At 40.4% G+C, this 17,842-nt stretch overlaps 1 protein-coding gene across 1 annotated transcript; it reads left to right on the forward strand.

The window, feature by feature from the left end:
• The first annotated feature begins 282 nt into the window (after positions 1-282).
• rev1 (REV1, DNA directed polymerase) lies at positions 283-17,475 on the forward strand. The gene is made up of 22 exons (XM_020712848.2): positions 283-704; positions 4,128-4,203; positions 6,401-6,533; positions 6,656-6,824; positions 6,910-7,320; positions 7,412-8,241; positions 9,426-9,524; positions 9,595-9,711; positions 10,724-10,850; positions 10,919-11,047; positions 11,132-11,286; positions 11,377-11,496; positions 11,605-11,825; positions 11,912-12,084; positions 13,127-13,341; positions 13,426-13,592; positions 13,677-13,925; positions 14,609-14,708; positions 14,796-14,998; positions 15,438-15,582; positions 15,654-15,756; positions 15,863-17,475. The coding sequence occupies exons 1-22, from the start codon at positions 547-549 to the stop codon at positions 15,972-15,974; spliced, it is 4,212 nt and encodes a 1,403-aa protein (XP_020568507.1). The 5' UTR covers positions 283-546; the 3' UTR covers positions 15,975-17,475.
• Positions 17,476-17,842: the final 367 nt, after the last annotated feature.

Genomic DNA, 17,842 nt, shown 5'->3' on the forward strand with positions numbered 1-17,842 from the left:
TTAAAAAGATATAAATGATGCATGTTTGTCTGTCAAAAACAAACTCACATGGTCTCTGGAGGGGACTGGAGTCACTTCCTGCTTCACCGACATAAAGCATCAGATGTCTGGTACCATAGCAACAGAGACTAACCAATCACAGGCTCCGTTGGAAATGTGTCAACAGCATCCTCTTTTCAATACAAAATTTCCTTCCCACTCATTCATTTCAAGAGCTATATGTTCGTTTATTTGTTTTTTTCGAAAATAACAGTCTTCTGATCCATTTGTGTAAAAAATTATTTTTTTATTTTAATAGTTTATTTTCAAGGCTCGAACATGGAGAATGATTTAGACTACATGTATGTGCAGGTTGTTGTGGTGGAGATCACGAGCAGAGGATGTTTTTCCACGGAGACAGTGTTAGATGACTGCTGTCATGGACCCGTGACGCTGCTGCTGGCTCGAGCAAACTGCACGTGCCTCTGCGTCACGGCGGTCCGGTTGCCTTCGCAACGGGATGGAGCCGCCTGAGGACAATGGTTGCCAACAGTCAAAACAAAGACAATGAAAAAAAGAAGCAATGAAAAGAAAAGAACAGTGGAAATGGTGGACACTAGACTGGTATCAATGGAAAAGGGAAACGATCAGTGTCATTGGATGAATACTATTATTAAGCAACAGAAAAACGGGGCTGCGTGTGAACGACTGCGGGGTCACAGCAGGTAAACAACGCGGCCGTACTTTGGTCAAAACTGTTGAGCCTCTCAACTGTTGTACAAAGAAGAGACGTGTTCTCTGGTGTCCGCTTAGAGGCGGTATTACTACTCAACTTGAAAGCGGAAAAAAAGACAGGAGGACAATTATCAAGCTAGCTGTAGTCGACAAAACCGGAGGTTGAGCTCTATTATTTTTCAAAAGAAAAGAACTGGGCAACAGAAGCGATGTTTTCAGACCAGGTTTTTACCAAAGGTTTTCCAAATCTTAAGGAGCCACCAGTCCTGCTTTGCAGCAAGTTAAATCCTGTAGTTTGATTTTATTTTTGCTTGACTTCTCCTTTTCAAAATTAGTTTACATTTAATATTGAAGCAACATATATAATATGAGCAACATGTATAGTATTATACACGGTAAAAAGATTTCAAATATCTAGGAAACATACAGACAGACAAACTTTTATGTATGTTAAAGGACCAGAAATTCATCTTTCAACATGGCAGAACACACAGAAATAAAATTAAATGAATACAACTGAAAAAATAAAATTATTAAAATATCTAGGGGGAAAAAATTCATAAAAAGTAACTGTGGGCCTTGTGTCTTTTATTTTGAAAGCGACTTCCCCGGAAGCCTGAATACAGCGGCTGCTGACAGGCGCCCAGAAAGAAAAAGAGAAGGCAAATGGATCAGGCGGTTGAAATGGAGAGCGAATGGATTGGGAGGGTGCGCAGAAATATTCAAGAGACATGGCGTGGCAGCGTGACACAATAAAGGAATTCCAGCTAACGGTGGGACTCGTCTGAATAATAAAGCCAAGGGGTCGAGCTGAGCGGAGGGTTTCCATTTCGCCGCGGTCTTACCTCGTTTAACCTGAGCAGCACAGCAGCGCTTTCACAACGGCTCAGTATCTGCAGGGAGAAGTGTGTGACCAACAACGTCGCCTGACAGCAAAAAAGGTAGCAAAAATGACAAAACCTGGTGACTTCTCCTGATAAACAGTCACTCAACCCCATTCTTTGATTACGACCCTATTACTTACGGTGTTGAAGTTGCACAGTCCGCCACCCTCTTCGTTGTTTAGCTCCTTCTCGCCAGGTTTGTTAGCAAGTGCAGTTAAAACATTTCCAGATTAGGCTGTATGGAAATAAAACGATGTTTTCATGCATTGGCGCGCGCCGGATAGCACGGCGATACATTTCTTACATTTGCTATGCTAATGTTAGCAGTTGACCTAGCAGCTAGCTCCAAATCTGAAGTGCCACATGGGGCTGTGTTGTGACCGACCTGTCAGAGGGAGGCTGCCCGGGCATGTCTGAGGGCACAGACCTCCCTCCACCACCATGCTGCCCAACATCCCGACCAACCCATGATCACAACAACAGTCTGACCACTTATACACGCAATACATGTGTTTACTCTAACTAAAGTTTGTAAACAGCTAGCCTAAAAATAGGAACACGTTAAGAAGAAAATCCCTAGAATGTAGTAAATTATCTGTCAATGCAGCAAGTTTTTTATACTTAGGAAATGTATATAATATCAACAAGGACTTCAAGTATTTGAAAAGTGAGCTAAAAACCATACTGTTAAATGTGTTAGTGTTGTACAGCCCAATAAAAAGTATTTTTGCTACTTCTATTTCTAAAAATAGGGTTTGTATTTATTGAGTTTTTGTGGACCCAACTGTAGTTCATTTTATTACAGTGACAGAAAAAACGAGTGTAAAAGGTAAAAATTCAATTTTTTTTATTGTGACCCTGAAGTACAAATCATTTACTGCAAAAACATCTTAACAATCACAACAATAAAAATAAAAATAAAAAGCAAAACAAAAAAACACAACTTTTTAGAAATCCAAACAAAATTCCAGAAACCAAAAGCATGATTTCAAAAAAATGAAAAGGTTGGGAATTTCCAGAATTAAAAATGAAAAGTAAATAAAATAAGGATGATGTTGGATATTGATGTTTGATTTTTGACATGAGTTTTTTTTTTTTTTTTTTCAAATGCATCTTCAATGTTTGGTTTTTAATGTTTTTGTTTCAATGTTTGGAAAATGTTTTTGTATAAAATGACAAAAACATTTCAGGAAAACAAAAGTAATTAAGTATAAAAAAGTTAAAAAATAAAACATAATAATAAACCAGAAGATGAAGGAAATCAATTATTATGACTGTTCCTTATTTTAACTGAAAGTTATTTGCCATAAAGCAATACTGGATCATCAGCGATATCCCATAGCACCTACCTTTCCTGGTTTCTTATCGTGTTTCAGTTTATTACATTTTATTTTGATTTCTGGGAATCATAAATTATTTTGTTTCATTTTTTTAAACTGTGTTTTGGTTTGTGGGACTTTGTTTTGATTTTTAAAATGTAATGTTTGTTTGTTTTTTTTTTGGTTTTTTTTGCTCTTTTGTTTTTTCTTAAGACTTTTTTGCATGAAGTGATTTGTTGGTGTGATTTGCACTTCAGGGCCACCGTACCTTTTAGACAAATGTGACCAAAATGAGAATGTGATCTTAGTACAAGTTGGTTCGTCTTAATAAATCCTCATAAAATCTAAAACTAGCACTTATTCTTAGAACATAAATATAATAATAATAATTGATATTTTATTTATCCCACAATGGAGAAATTCTTCTCTGCACTCTGACCCATCCCCTGCAGACTAGCCACACTTGGGGGGTGACAGCAAAATGATTTGGATTCATTTTGATAATAATTTCCTTTTTTCTAGATCTTAGCTCTTAATGAGACCAAAAAATTATCAACTGTGCTGATTTTGAGAAAAGCGTAGACAGGTATCGAGCAAATAGAAGTAACTTTTCTAACCTGGTCAAATATCTTGAATCTTTAAAAACAAGCTTTTACATTTTTTTGCATGTATCAAATAGTTTACAGGGCATTAAACAAACAAAACAAAAAAGATGATTTCACTTCTTATTTTCAACATATGAAAGATAATTAATCCTTGCAGAAATCTGATCAATTATCTTTCAACATAAGAAAGATTATTGATCGGATTTATGTAAGGATCTTTTATATATTTCTTTAATGATAAACATTTTTTTCCCTTTTATCTGATAAAATACAGCCGTTGCAAAAGTTCTAAAAGGCAGTAAGAATGAGAGTAGAAATTAAAGGGCAGATTTCTCTTTTCTTGCACTTGTTTCCAGAGCAACAGCACTTTGGTGTCCACAAATGCTGCTGGCCCGATAATTGGCTCAGCACTCTCAGGTGTCAGCCACTGCCAATCGTTTTAAAATGGGGGGATAAAATGAAAAAAAAAAGAAAGAAAGAAAATGTCAGATTCATTTACTGACTGATCCTTCAGTCTACGTCTGATGTGGTTTGATAACCAGGTCTCAGTCTAAGGCTTGGTTTATATATGTGTTTTTTAATTGAGGAATGATGGCCTTTTTCAGGTGGCTCAGTATGAGTCGAGATGGCTGGATGAGGAAGAGAGCCAGTGCTGGTGATGACAATGGATGGGCTGAAAGGGTGAGTGCTGCAGTGTTGAGAGTTTCACAAAGCACATTATCTCAAAGCATGAAGAGAACATATGATTCAAATGTATAAAAGCTACTCCAGGCATTATGCATGGCGTTAAAAAAGCAGCCACTTTCACTGGTTATGCCTTAGTCCCAACTGCCCTTATGGGTGGATACGGGCTGTCTGCAGGTGAAAAATGGGCATTTCTGTTACTGGGCCCATAGAGCCAAAATATTCATGAACATTTTTTTCTACTGGGCAACAGATCATAGCACTTACACAACACACAAGGGTAATATAAGGGTGAAGTTGGTGAGATGCAGGTCCGTCATACAGATTTTTCATATATTAAACCTCCCCGAAACCTCTGCGAGGAGCCTGTTGTGCTGCTCAAGTAACAAGTGTGCACTCCTTGCAGTGTAGCCTGGCTGTAAGAAATTAGGAAATGGACAACCGCAGTGTAGTTTGTGTATTTATCTTACGTGCATTTTAAGGGCACTTGTGTACTACCTGTGTGCCACATTTGTGTGCTATCTGTAAGGAGCCAGTGCGCGCATCTCAATAATAATTAATGTGCGACGTAAGGGTGCTTTGCGACAGCACCACCCGTATGTCATAAGAGTGTGAAATTTAAATTAGCCTTACAAATACTTCATGATACACTTAGCACACGAACAATAACCATTCTTGGTCTGATACTTTTTTTAAACATGTTCTTGATAATCCTCGTTTTTTGTTTTTCTGATATTTTTTTCTGTAGTGCAAGTTACTTAAGTGATAAACTGACCAATCAGATGCCTCAATAAAAGCATGTGGTCTCACATTGAACTTTCGAGATTTCTGATTGACAGATTTTGTGTTGCCCATGAGGACTCCACTTTTAATTGGTTGGGATTTGGACTTCCACCAAGCTCACTCCTGATTGGCGACAGTGGTTGGCATAGAAACGATGACAGATTTAGACCAATCACTGCCGACTGATGATGTCTGGCTTTAACATAGTGGTGTCCATCTCGCACAAAAAAAAGCAACTAAATTAATTTAATTTAGTCAGAGCCAGAAATAAGTCATTTTCTGAGGGCAACATCACACTCACTCAGTCCAATTCACATATACAGTTAATGGTTTTGACTTAAAGTGTTTTGTAAAAACCTATCCTGGCTATTAAATATTTTGTTGGCCATTTCTATATTGTCAAGAGTTAAACAAAGCTTTGCTTTGAAGTGCAGGAAATGTGACGGGTTCATACTTGGGCAATCCATTTTGATTGATTTTTTTAATCTTTTGCAAAGTCATCTGCTAAACGTTTTGTCCCTTTCGGGGTCACGGGGATGCCGGAGCCTATCCCAGCCACTTGTTGGCGAAGGCAGGGGGCACCCTGGACAGGTTGCCAGTCTGTCGCAGGGGCTCAATCACCACGCATGTATGGGGAGAACATGCAAACTCCACACAGAAAGGTTCCCCACTAGTGTTCTGTTTCAGGCCTTCTTGCTGTGATGCAAGAGCGCTAAACACTGCACCACTGTGCAGCCATTTTGCAAATACAATAGAGTAGGCCTGCACAATATACCGCAAATTTATCGTTATCGCAATATCCAGCTCTGCAATAGGCATATCGCAAAAGACTGCGAATATCGCAATAAATCGTAAACCCAAAATGTGTTAAAAAAATCTTATGGCAGTTTGACGCTTTTAACGAATCAAATAAATCCCTTTATGCTTTGACCAATCAGATGGACGCCTTCCCATTGTTTACCAATCAGATGGAGGCCTATTATGTTAGATGTTTGTCACCTATGTTGATGAGGGTCATTTGGAGTATAATTTTAAACTGTTGCAATGAAATGGGAAGGAGGTTTTTGCCATTTTTCTATTTTTTTTATATACTGCAAATTATTTCGTTATCGCAATATTAATCTCTAATATCGCATATCACAAGATTTCCTCATATCGTGCAGCCCTACAATAGAGTAATATTAAGAGTGATGACTAGTGTTTTTAGTTCTACGTTTTGTTAGCATGAATGATGGGATGATATCGCTTTTAAGATATCAAATTCTGTTACCTCCACTTCATGTTTTTGTCTCATCACATAAATGTTCCAAAACTGTCATTAAACCCCACAATCTTAATCCTCAGTTGAACATAAACAAGCCCCTTGATGCTCACATATTTCTATCCTTTTCCTGTCTTGCGTGAATTTCAGGGGGGCTACATGGCTGCCAAGGTGTCCAAGCTGGATGAGCAGTTCAGACTCGATGCCCCCAGAGAAAAGCAGAAGGAAGGAGCATGCTCAGGCATCTTCAGAGGGGTGGCTATTTATGTCAACGGATACACAGGTAAACCTGAGCACAGACTTTTGTGAAGCGCTGAGTCCTTTTTGTCCTCTTCCCTCCAGCAAAGGAACCAATTTTTTTTTTCGTTTGACGTTCATTTTACACATGACTTATTTGATATTTAGAGCCGAGTGCGGATGAACTTCGCAGACTGATGATGCTGCATGGGGGTCAGTTCCATGTCTACTATTCACGCTCAAAAACCACCCACATCATCGCCAATAATCTGCCCAACTGCAAAATTCAAGATCTCAAAGGTGAAAAGGTCATCAGGCCAGAGTGGATCACTGACAGGTTTGTTCAGGTGAAGGTGAGATTTTACCCGTTTAGCCCAGATCGTTTCATGTTCTGTTTCTACTTTTTCGTTGGTTTCAAACAGCATCAAGGCCGGGCATCTTCTACCCCACCTAAAGTACCAGCTGTATGCTAAACAGAAGAGCACACTCTTCCCCGGCATCACTTTGCACCAGACCCTGGAGGTTGCAGGAACAAGCCAAAGTTCCCTTCAGCCAAATGTTCGTCAAAAGCTGCATCTGCCACAGCAAAAAATCGGCCTCTCTGTTCCCCACACTGGGCCGTCCTTACTTAGCTGCCGGAACAACCACATCCCTCCCTCCAGCTGCAGTAGCCCTCAGCCCACCCAGCATTCAATAGGCCATTCAATAGTCGGTCAAATCATTACGGATTCCAAACATAGAGGCCCACTACAGTCCCACCCACCTCAGAACCTAAACCACACAAAGCCCCCACACAAGTCTACTCACCGTAAAGAAGAAGAAAAAATAGCAATGTGAGTATTCTGACTCAACTTTGATTGTATTGTCTTACCCTTAAAGATCCAAGGTGTTTCTGCAAATCTATTGACATGTTTTATTCCTCAGCAGAAATGGTATACTGCCGACCTCATCGGATGTTATGAGCCATTCAAAGACAAACAAAATGCAAGAGTGTGTGAAAGGCGGTCCTTGTTTGCCCGCGGCTTCTAACATGGCAAAGGAAGTCCCCTTGACCAATGGACATGCTCATCTTCTCAATGGTGCCTTAAGACCAGAGGACCTGGAACCCCTTATAGATCATCATGGCTCTAACCAGCCAAAGCACAGAGCTAGAAGTTCACCTGAGAAACCTCAAAGTCCTGTAGAACAGGCCAGGTCTGACCCGTATGAGTTTCCTCTAAGTCCCCCAAAGCAATCTCAGATGTCCCCAGTTGTTCTAGATCAATCCAGTACAGAGGGTGCCAGTGGATGTCCCCATACACCACCCACCAACCATGACACTGCAAAAGACAGTGAAACACAACTCTTCACTGAACTGCACCAACCATCTCCACAGGTCTCTACGGGTTCTGAGCAAAACCATCTGTCCCAGCCGCCTTTTTCTCATTCCCACTCTTTACTCCGCCCAAATGGGAGTCACCACAATGCCTTTTCATGTAATCCTGCCCTCTCCAGCCCTGCTGGTGTCAAGACCAAACTTAACCTTCACAGCGACCCCTCATCCAAGTCTTCTGTGCAGCTGCTTGAACAGACGGGCAGTCTGATCTCCGAGTTCTATTCCCACTCCCGATTGCACCAGATCTCCACATGGAGGATCGGCTTTTCTGAATACATAAATGAACTTCATCATAAGAAAAAAGAATCTGGGAGCATTTCCTACCCAGGGAAAGATCGATTAAGGAAAGCTGCAGCTCAACGACCATCAGACAGTCGAGGTAAAAAGAATGCATCTACTTTAGTGCCTTGCTTATGTTATTTTCATTTCACTTGTTAACTTATTTTTAATATCGACTGTTTAAGAGAACTGGACTGAGTGACTTACTTCCGGCTCCAACCAAAAGAAGTCAATTCAGTCGCCATTTTTTCACCGTCATATTGGAGCCAGACAACATCAGTCAGCAGTGATTGGTCCCAATTGGTCTGAGTCATCATTTCTATGGCAACCAGTCTCACCAGTGAACTTGTTGGAAGTCATCAACCCACCGCTTGAAAGCGGGCTAGATGAAATCTGTCAGTCAAACGTTTCGAAAGTTCGACGTGAGACCACAATACTTTGATTGAGGCCTCGGGTTTATAAAAAAGGTTTATAACTAACCAGTATATAACTTGAATAACTTGCAAAAAAGAAAATAAATTGTGAAAAAACTCGGATTAGCAAGAACATGTTTAAAAAAGGTATTGGCAAGAATGGTTATTCTGACAAATAGAATGACTGAGTAATAGCTATTCATTTCTAGAAGTCTGTGGAATTCTGGCTTCTAGGAACCAGCAGGTACTTCCTGTTTGGAACAAGGGGGGGGAGGGCTCATTGAGTTCACTTCTCACAGAAGGGTTTCCTCGTTTATCACGGGTGATATGTTTCAAAAATAACCAGCGAGAGCTGAAATCCACAAAGTAAGATCACAGATGTTTTCAGGCAGCAAAACCCCCACTAAACACTTTATCCCCTTTTCTCAGACATACATTTTCACCCATTTCTCTGTTGTGTAAACTCTGAAAGTTCAAACATTCATAGAAAAAAAAGTTCAGTGTTTTCGAATGAAAACAAAAGTTTGATTGTGATTGGAGATTTTTGTAGATCTGGAGAGCTACATGTATCTGTACAGGAAACATGGCATGGGGGAGATTGATTGACAAGGTCTCCAGCCGATCTGGATGCAGAACATAGTGCACTGGGGGGGAAAAAAAAAAAAAAAACAGGCAAAATTGCTCCAAAAATCCCGTCTGTAAAGATATTGTCTGGCATCAAACCGGTATGTGGTGCAAAAAGGGTTCAGGATTGCTGATGTGAAGTATTAAAAATTGTCATTGCATGCTTACTTTTCATCCAAAGTATTTACTGATTTGATGGCACATTTACTCAAAGTGTTTGTTTTAAACTTTTTTATTTTTGCATCAGGTTCTTCAGCACCAGTCAGTGTCAAGTCGTGCATTTTCCACGTAGACATGGACTGTTTCTTTGTGTCTGTGGGGATCCGACATCGACCGGACCTTAAAGGTGTGTCATTATTTCATACTGTCTGGTGAGCTTGAACGTTGTTTTTTATAGTCTTGTTGCTTTTCTGCAGGCAAACCTGTTGCTGTGACCAGTAACCGTGGACACGGCCGGGTGCCCACAAGACCCGGAGCGAACCCTCAGGTGGAGCAGCAGTACTACCAGAGAAAACATGCGCATCCTCAGCCTGGTACGACACCAGTATTACAGAAAACGGCTTTGCCATTTCAAAAGCATCCCATCAGCGAGCAGCAGCCTGCATGCTTTTCCCAATCCTGGGTCACAGGACCCCCTCCAGATTGAAGGAATAAGAATACCCAGTAACTGTAAAACTGTTTTTGGTCATATTACCCATTCCTTTATTGTGACCCCTTAACGGTGACACTTTCTTAACGCCAGTGTTGACATTCTTTCGACTACCGTAACTCTTCATCGTTCGTGCAATTAACATAATTCCAGCAGATTCTAATGCGCAGAAAAGCCGCCTTTGTGCTGATATGCAACAGTTTTTAGTAGTGAAGTGCTTACACAATCAACTTAAATCAGCTGATTCTACAGAGAAAAGTGGCTTTGCATCAATTTACTGTATGTCAAAGACGCTCATATTAGAATGTGAGAGTGTGTGATTGTTTGACTCTGGAATGGACAGCTGTCCTGTTCAGGGTGTACCCTGCCTTTGCTAATAAGAAGCTGGGATAGGCTCCAGCAGCCCCATGACCCCAACAGAGGTCATGATATGGGTCTAGAAGATGGACGGATGGTGAATGATGGCCATCAAGCAATCAAAATAAAACACTCTGTGAATAAGTTTGCCTTCAAAGCTAAATGGAATAAAAATGTTAACTTTTTGTATTACATTTTTATATCTGTTGTTTCTAAATTTGAACCAAAAAATGTTCCAAGTCTAGAAATATTTTACATTGGAAAAACATTCCTCTAGTGGTCACTTGATGAACTGTCTCCAGTTCCTTTTGCTTTCAAATGAGCTTCAAATCCAGAAGTCAGTTTCTTTTTGTTTTTTTGGTTCATCGTGGTGGTGAACTGAGCCTGACTAACATACAGGGACATTTTGTCAACTGTTCTCCTAATGCTATTTTTTTTTAAATATAGGATTAAATCAACTCGTATTGTGTTGAATTTTCTGATGATGATAGGAAAAACATTATCTAAGCAATGAAACACAGAGGTTTTTTCTTTTATAGAGAAAGAAGGGGATCTTTTACACACATCCCCATCCCAAGATAGTCCGGACTCGTATGCCAACGGAGTGAATCTGGATTCTGCTGCACTCTCAATGGCAGAGATAGCTTCCTGCAGTTATGAGGCTAGGTAAAACGTTATAACAAACTTCAATGGCTGTGCGTGGACGGGGGTGTGTGACGATCTTTGCTCCACAGGCAGGCGGGCGTGAGGAACGGGATGTTTTTTGGCAAGGCGAAGCAGCTGTGCCCCTCTCTGCAGTCCGTCCCCTATGATTTTGAAGCCTATAAAGAGGTGGCTATTAACATGTATGAGATTCTGGCAAGGTGAGAGGGAGCTGAATTCTGTCTATCCCTGCTTTGTTTGTGTAACATAAAAACCCCTAAATTCTGCTTTTTGGCCCTCCACAGTTACACACGTGACATTGAAGCCCTCAGCTGTGATGAAGCATTGATAGATGGCTCTGCCCTGCTTGCTGAATTGGGAATTAGCCCTGATGATTTGGCCCAGGCCATCAGAGCAGACATCAAGGAGAAAACTGGATGCAGTGCATCAGTGGGCATGGGTGAGCCATGTTTGCCTCGCGGTTTTTAATAAGACATAATTGGCTGTGGTCATATGGTATAATTCAAAAAAACTAATCTGTTATGCTCAGGGTCCAACATACTTTTGGCTCGGTTGGCAACTCGCAAGGCTAAGCCAAACGGGCAGTACTTCCTAAAGTCTGAAGAGGTGGATGATTTTATCAGAGATCTGCCTGTGACCAGATTACCAGGTAGTTACACAGCACCCCCTGCTGGCCACAGACATTATTTTACAATCTGCACCTGTTTGTGTTACAATTTGAATAAATAAATATCTTTTTTGTGTTTTTTCTTTTTAGGGGTGGGGCATGTTATGGGCAAAAAGCTGGCTACTTTGGGTGTGACTACCTGTGGGGACCTCCAGCAGGTGTCTTTGTCTCAGCTGCAGAGGATGTTTGGCCCCCGAACAGGACAAACCCTGTTTCGCTTCTGTAGGGGTTTAGATGACCGTCCCGTCCGCTGCGAGAAGGAAAGAAAATCTGTTTCCGCCGAGATGAACTATAACATTCGCTTTACAAAGGTTGAGACTTTTCTTTTTCCCCAGTTGAAGTCTGTTTTTTTTTTACTTTGTGTTTTCTAAAAGTCTCTCTTGTTTTAAATCAATAGGTTGAAGAGGCAGAGAGTTTCCTGTCAAATTTATCCATGGAGGTGCAAAAACGTTTACGGGAAGCAGGACTGCGGGGTCGCAGGGTGACGCTCAAAGTCATGGTTCGCAAGGTTGGAGCACCGCTAGAGTCAGCCAAATATGGTGGTCATGGCATTTGTGATAACTTAGCCAGGTAGGAAATATACCACAGTTTTCTTTGTAGACCGGTGGTCCCCAACTATTTTTAGGCCATGAACTGGTTTAATGACAGACAGTATTTTCATGGACTGGTCCAAACGGGGCTGAAGTTTGCGTTTAAGTTTTTGAAGCTTTCTGAAAAATGTATTTTTCAAATGAAAACGCTACTCCGTAAAATTTAGTTTAAAAAGACTATTTAAAACTGTCTGGAGACATTTTACAGATGATGAAGATCCAACAAAACAAAGTTGTTGATTTGAAGAAGTTGTTTATGATTTGTAAAAATTCTATAAAGACAAAATTACATTTTTTTTAATAGAATGCTACTTTTAACACGGAGAATTCAATTCAGGATTCGGGCTATGTCCAAATTCCCACCCTAACCCTATACACTGCTCTATATAGTGCGCTCGCCATTTTGTAGTGTAAAATTCCCAAATCGCAAAACCAGTCTGCATCGATGTTCACTAGATTGATGGACCACAATGCATTGCGTCGGAACAATTTTTGTCAAAAAAAATGTTTTTAATGTATTTTTTTAATAACTCATCAACGTTTTTATCTTCAGAAGACAGTGGATTCATAAATAATCGAGCCCGCTACAAGCACTGCAGTCCGTGTTTTTATATGATGCTTGCAGAAACATGCGCATTCAAGAATGAGTATTACATGCCTGGTGTGGTTGTAGTTGGAAATTTTTTCTCCATTTCTTCAATGGCTCCTTTCCCCCTAAAGAAACTTTACAAAAACATTTGTTTTATTTTTTTAATTTGATTTTCTAGCTTTGGGTCCTTGATTTAGCCGTCGAAGCAGCCCCTTTAAAAAGGTAGCAGATGTTTTTAAGACATCTGACTGAGGTGAAGGACTTGACATGCGTCAAGAGTAAGTCATAAACGGACAGAATCTGATAGTTTTTGAAAATAAGACAGAAATAATCCCAATTTCTGTACCACTGCTGGTTGGGGACTACTGTTGTTGAGTACACATGGAAACAACTTTCTCCTCATTATTTTCCCCATCCATTTACTTCATTTTAGAACTGTCATGCTCACTCAGCCCACTGACAGTGGACAGCTGATCGCATCCGCAGTCATCAAGCTACTCCACGCCATGCAGCTGCAGGTGCAGGACTTAAGAGGAATTGGCATTCAGGTGCAACTTCTCGAAGGAAATCGGCATCTTCCACCGGACGGTCGGGGTCCTCGGTCATGCTCCATTAAGGAGATGTTGACCATCAGATCCAATAAGAACAGTTAGTTTAATTTGTTTGTACACTTTTTATTGTTGCTTTGAAAGACAAGCAAAATCTAAAGTATTTTTGTCTGGAATGTTGCAGATTATTGTAAGGAACAGTCCACTCCATCAGCTAGCACCTCTTCGCTTATCTCGTCTCCTGCTGAGCCGGTTCCAGGAACAAGCAAAGAACAGCCGACCTGCAGGAAGACACCCAAACATTCACGCACACGTCTCAGCATCACCATTGAAGTTCCCTCGCCTTCCCAGGTACATCTCAGACAATACTTGCTGTTTGGTGGCACCCTTAAAGTTTTTAACCCTCAGTGTTTTTTTTAATGATATCACTCTAAGGTGGATCGTTCTGTGCTGGAAGCTCTTCCCCCAGAATTGAGAGAACAAGTAGAGCAGTCGTGGACCAAGAGAGATGGAATACCAAATAAATGCCATTCACCTGCTCTGCAGCAGTCTTCGCCACACCCCCGCCAAGCTTCCCCTCCTCGTCCAGCACTGTCCAGTCCACCTGCTGGAACCTTAGTCCTGCAGATTCCAAACCAGCCAAACACTCCAGGAATTGTACTTGAACTACCAAACTTCTCACAGGTTAGAATTATTACATTTATTTAGAGTTTTAGCACAAAGGAAAAAAAGTAGTGTTCCCTCGCTATATTGCAGTTCACCTTTTCTTAGTCCTGATTGGCTGTAGAGCCTCGTCTGTCAGTCAGTCTCCTCTGTGCTGTGTCTCCTGTACAGAATGCATGCAGTTTGCTAGATTTACATATATCATCAACCGTGAGCAAATCTTTTTCATTCCACAGTACTGGGTTTATTTTTCTATGAAGATTTGAGCTTTGAAAGAGTTTAAACAAAAGTATAATAAGAATAAAAGTGTTAAAATGTTCAATTCTGTCTGAGAAAAGTGTATAGGCGATTTAGTGACCTTAAGCTGTCTCTATATTAATATATTCAGAGCTAAAGACTCACATAACAAGTGTAGAAGATGTTGTAATAGTCAAGTTGTAATTTGAAAAACCTAAAGCAGGAATGATGCTATTTTTATTAATATACATTGATTTTTGGATTTACGTTTATAATCAAGGAGAAGTTGTCATGTAAAAGAAAGATAAAATGCTGTGTGTGAAATGCTGCACTAGAGCAATTCCATAAAGATATCTTCCTATAACGGATACTAAAAGGTTCCTGCAGAGAAGCGTGTTTGTTCTTTTCTGACTGCACCCAGCTAACATTTTAATGATGCGACTTATATCTCATCATTTGGATTGCAGGTTGATCCAGATGTGTTTGCAGCCCTCCCCAAAGAGCTACAGGAAGAACTCAAGTCCGCCTACAACCGTGCAGCCAATGTGCAAGCCCAGCTGAAAACAGGTGAGTTGACTCTTTCAGTTCTTGCTAACATTTCTTTGTTGTTGTTTTTTCCAAGTCTAACTTTTTACTTGCTTGGTTTATCTGCAGTGGAGCAGAAGAATCCACTGCTACAGCTAAAACAGCCGGCGGTGGGAACTGGCATTGGTCGAGTGAAGAGACGCTACAAGAGGAAGAACGCAGTCAGTCCACTTAAAAAAGGAACGTCACCCATGAAGAGGCAGCAGACAAACAGTCCAGTCAAACCCATAGCAGCTGCTGGAAAATCAAGAGAACCGATCAATATACCAAAGGTGAGTCTTGCTGTGATGGAAGTCTGAAGCTACCAGACATTTGACACACTTTCAGGACGTGTGTTTAGTACACTGGACAAGCAGAGAGGGGCTTCTTCTTTTCCTACTGTTTACTAGCGCATGTTCGTCACCTACAGTTGGAAGAGACTTGGTGCAAAATGACGAAGCGGTGCAAATTTCGCAATTTGGGAACAAACTGGAGACAATTGGGTTTATTGCCAGCATCCTGGCAATTGCAGATATGGATTACCATCATTACCAACACGCATTTCATGGCCACGCATTTTGTACTAGAGCCCCAAAAAGGTTGTAAAAACTTGAGCAGCTACACGTGAACGCAAAATTTTAACGTTTGATTGGAAGTGGTTGCGTTGCAGAGGGCGATGTGTACGTAGCTTAATAGCTGAACTCACGGCTCTCATGGATTTCCTTTGCTCAGAATGAAAACAATCCCTCCACCTCAAACCTGGACCTCGCAGAACCTGCGGTCGAGGCCGTTTCTAGTCCTGTTCCAATGCTGGCCGGAGCCTTTGACCTGACAGACATCAGGACACTGCTGCGGGAATGGGTCACCACCATAACTGGTACATGCTTCATAGAACAGAAAGTTTAGGTTTGTCTTTTTGGTTTCTTACATGCGTTTGCCTTTTGTTAGAACCAATGGAGGAGGACATCCTGCAGGTGGTGAAATACTGCACTGAACTGATCGAAGACAAAGATCTGGAAAAGTTAGATTTGATTATAAAGTACATGAAAAGGTCAGTTCCGTCGCGTGGCACCTTTGTAAAACAAATGTCATCTCTTGTTATTGATTTTTGCTCATTTTTGACTTGTGCTATTTGTATGCTTTTCTTTCCTTTGCAGGCTCATGCAGCAGTCGGTGGAGTCTGTGTGGAGTATGGCGTTCGACTTCATCCTGGACAACGTGCAGGTGATCTTGCAGCAAGCGTATGGTAGCATCCTGAAGATAACGTGAAGGAGCAGTCCCCGTCTTCACCGGATGTGGTTTTTGCACTTCTATTGTTTTTATAAAGTCCATCTAGTAATGAAGTCACATGGAAGTGATTTCTTTTGTAATACCTTCTCAAGTGTGCCACGTTTACCAGTGATCTCTGTGGCCAACAATAAACAGCGGGAGCCATGACAGTATTTGATATGTTCAGTACATACGGTTGTTTTGTTTTGTTTTTTTTAGTTGATCAAATTAAAAATTGTTCTCAGTTTCCCTTCACCTCCTTCTGTGAAGACCAGCAGCTTTATAAAATTGCCCCCTTTGTTTATTTCTGCAGACAATGCATGATTTTACCTGTGTCTAGAACAATGTTCCAACCCTGCCATGTTGCAGGAAAAAAAAATGTGTTTTTATCCACTACTCCTTCCACATATGTAAAAGTATTCGTGTTACATGCGTGCTCGTTCTGTTCAAGTACATCTCCTACCTGTTGAATCGAAGGATTCTTGCTTCAGGCGTGCACAGATTTCTGAAAACAGCAACAAAAAGACACGGTTGCTTGTTTCTTCGGTGCTCTAATTTTCCAACACTTATCTGTGAAATATTCAAAGCTGCTGCACACAGTGGAATATTTTTTACTTCTTTTTAAAAGAAAAGAAGTGCCAAATCCTATTATTCAGTGTAAATAATGTTTTTAAAATCGTGGTTGAGAATTTTTAAGGAAAAAAAGTGGAGAGGACTTGCCTCTTGTATTGTTTACCTGTAGTGAATTCTTAGTAAGAGTCTTATAATTGTAACACTACTCACTCTTTAATTGTTCCAACATGGAAATCAGAAGCTCGCCAAAGTACCTCATGAAGGTTTAGTTACTGATTCACTGTAGCACTCTGATTCGGGAGAACATTGACATGATTCATGGCAATCAAGCAGCTTATGCATCTTTTTTTTCTACTTACAAGCAAGATGTCTACTCAAAAAGTGATGCCATGTTCAGCAAGCATTTGTTTTAAGAAAGTATCAAGCGTTGCAATGTGCTCTCACTGATTAATAATGTTTATATTGAGAGAATTCTTGATTTGTATAATTACAGGGGATTTTCTTACTTATTGTTGTACTCACTCTGGAAAACGGCTGTATAGCATGAGGCTACATTTCCGTATTTGTGCACATTTTAATTTTTATACCAATCACTTGGAAGTACTTGTTGTAATATGGCCGGATGACCTCTGAACTCTCCTTGGGAGATATTATGTATGTAGTTTAAAAGCAGTATCCTTATATGCAAAGCAGATCAGTCTATCACCGTTTTGAATACTTGTTGAATTGAATGTAATCTGGAATGTGTATATTTTCACTCACTTTCACTCAGTGTAAGTTTCTTCACCTGTCATCTTTTTATCAAAGGAGTGGCCACAGGTAAAAATTGGCCAGTGTTCTATAAACTGGCTTGTGCCTGAAGACCTGAAGCTGTGAACTTGTTTGTAAGTTTTCTAAACCTTGGTAATAAACTGAATTCTGTATTGATTCTTTTGTGTTTGTTTTGGCGTTGTTTTAATTTAGTTTTTTAAGCGACCCAAAGACCCACTTTGATGAAATTAATGTTTTGTTTTTTTTAAAAATGTTCTTGTGGCATTTCTATGATGATGATGTTGGATATCATGGAGTTAAGAAAATTGAGTTCAAAATTGCATTTTTGAGTAGCGTATTTCTTTATTCCATTAATGAATCAGGAGCAGACAAATAAAATGCTGGTTAAAAATGTGCAAGAAAATATGCTGGGCAGGCCACAAGCTCCCTGCTCCGCTCCGTTTTAACGCATCTGTTTGTAGATGACTTGATACGGCACGTCTTTTTTCTTCCTTCCTTCTAAACAGTTACAGAAAATAGCGTTC

The sequence above is a fragment of the Oryzias latipes genome, chromosome 21 (genome assembly GCF_002234675.1).
Source record: "Oryzias latipes chromosome 21, ASM223467v1".
Lineage (NCBI taxonomy): Eukaryota > Metazoa > Chordata > Actinopteri > Beloniformes > Adrianichthyidae > Oryzias > Oryzias latipes.

Excerpts from the sequence above, each read along its gene's own strand:
- rev1 (XM_020712848.2), top strand. The coding sequence starts at position 547 with ATGAAAAAAAGAAGCAATGAAAAGAAAAGAACAGTGGAAATGGTGGAC. Across the intron at positions 11,048-11,131 it reads ATGTATGAGATTCTGGCAAG|TTACACACGTGACATTGAAG; the intron begins GTGAGAGGGAGC and ends GGCCCTCCACAG. Across the intron at positions 13,342-13,425 it reads CATCAGATCCAATAAGAACA|ATTATTGTAAGGAACAGTCC; the intron begins GTTAGTTTAATT and ends GGAATGTTGCAG.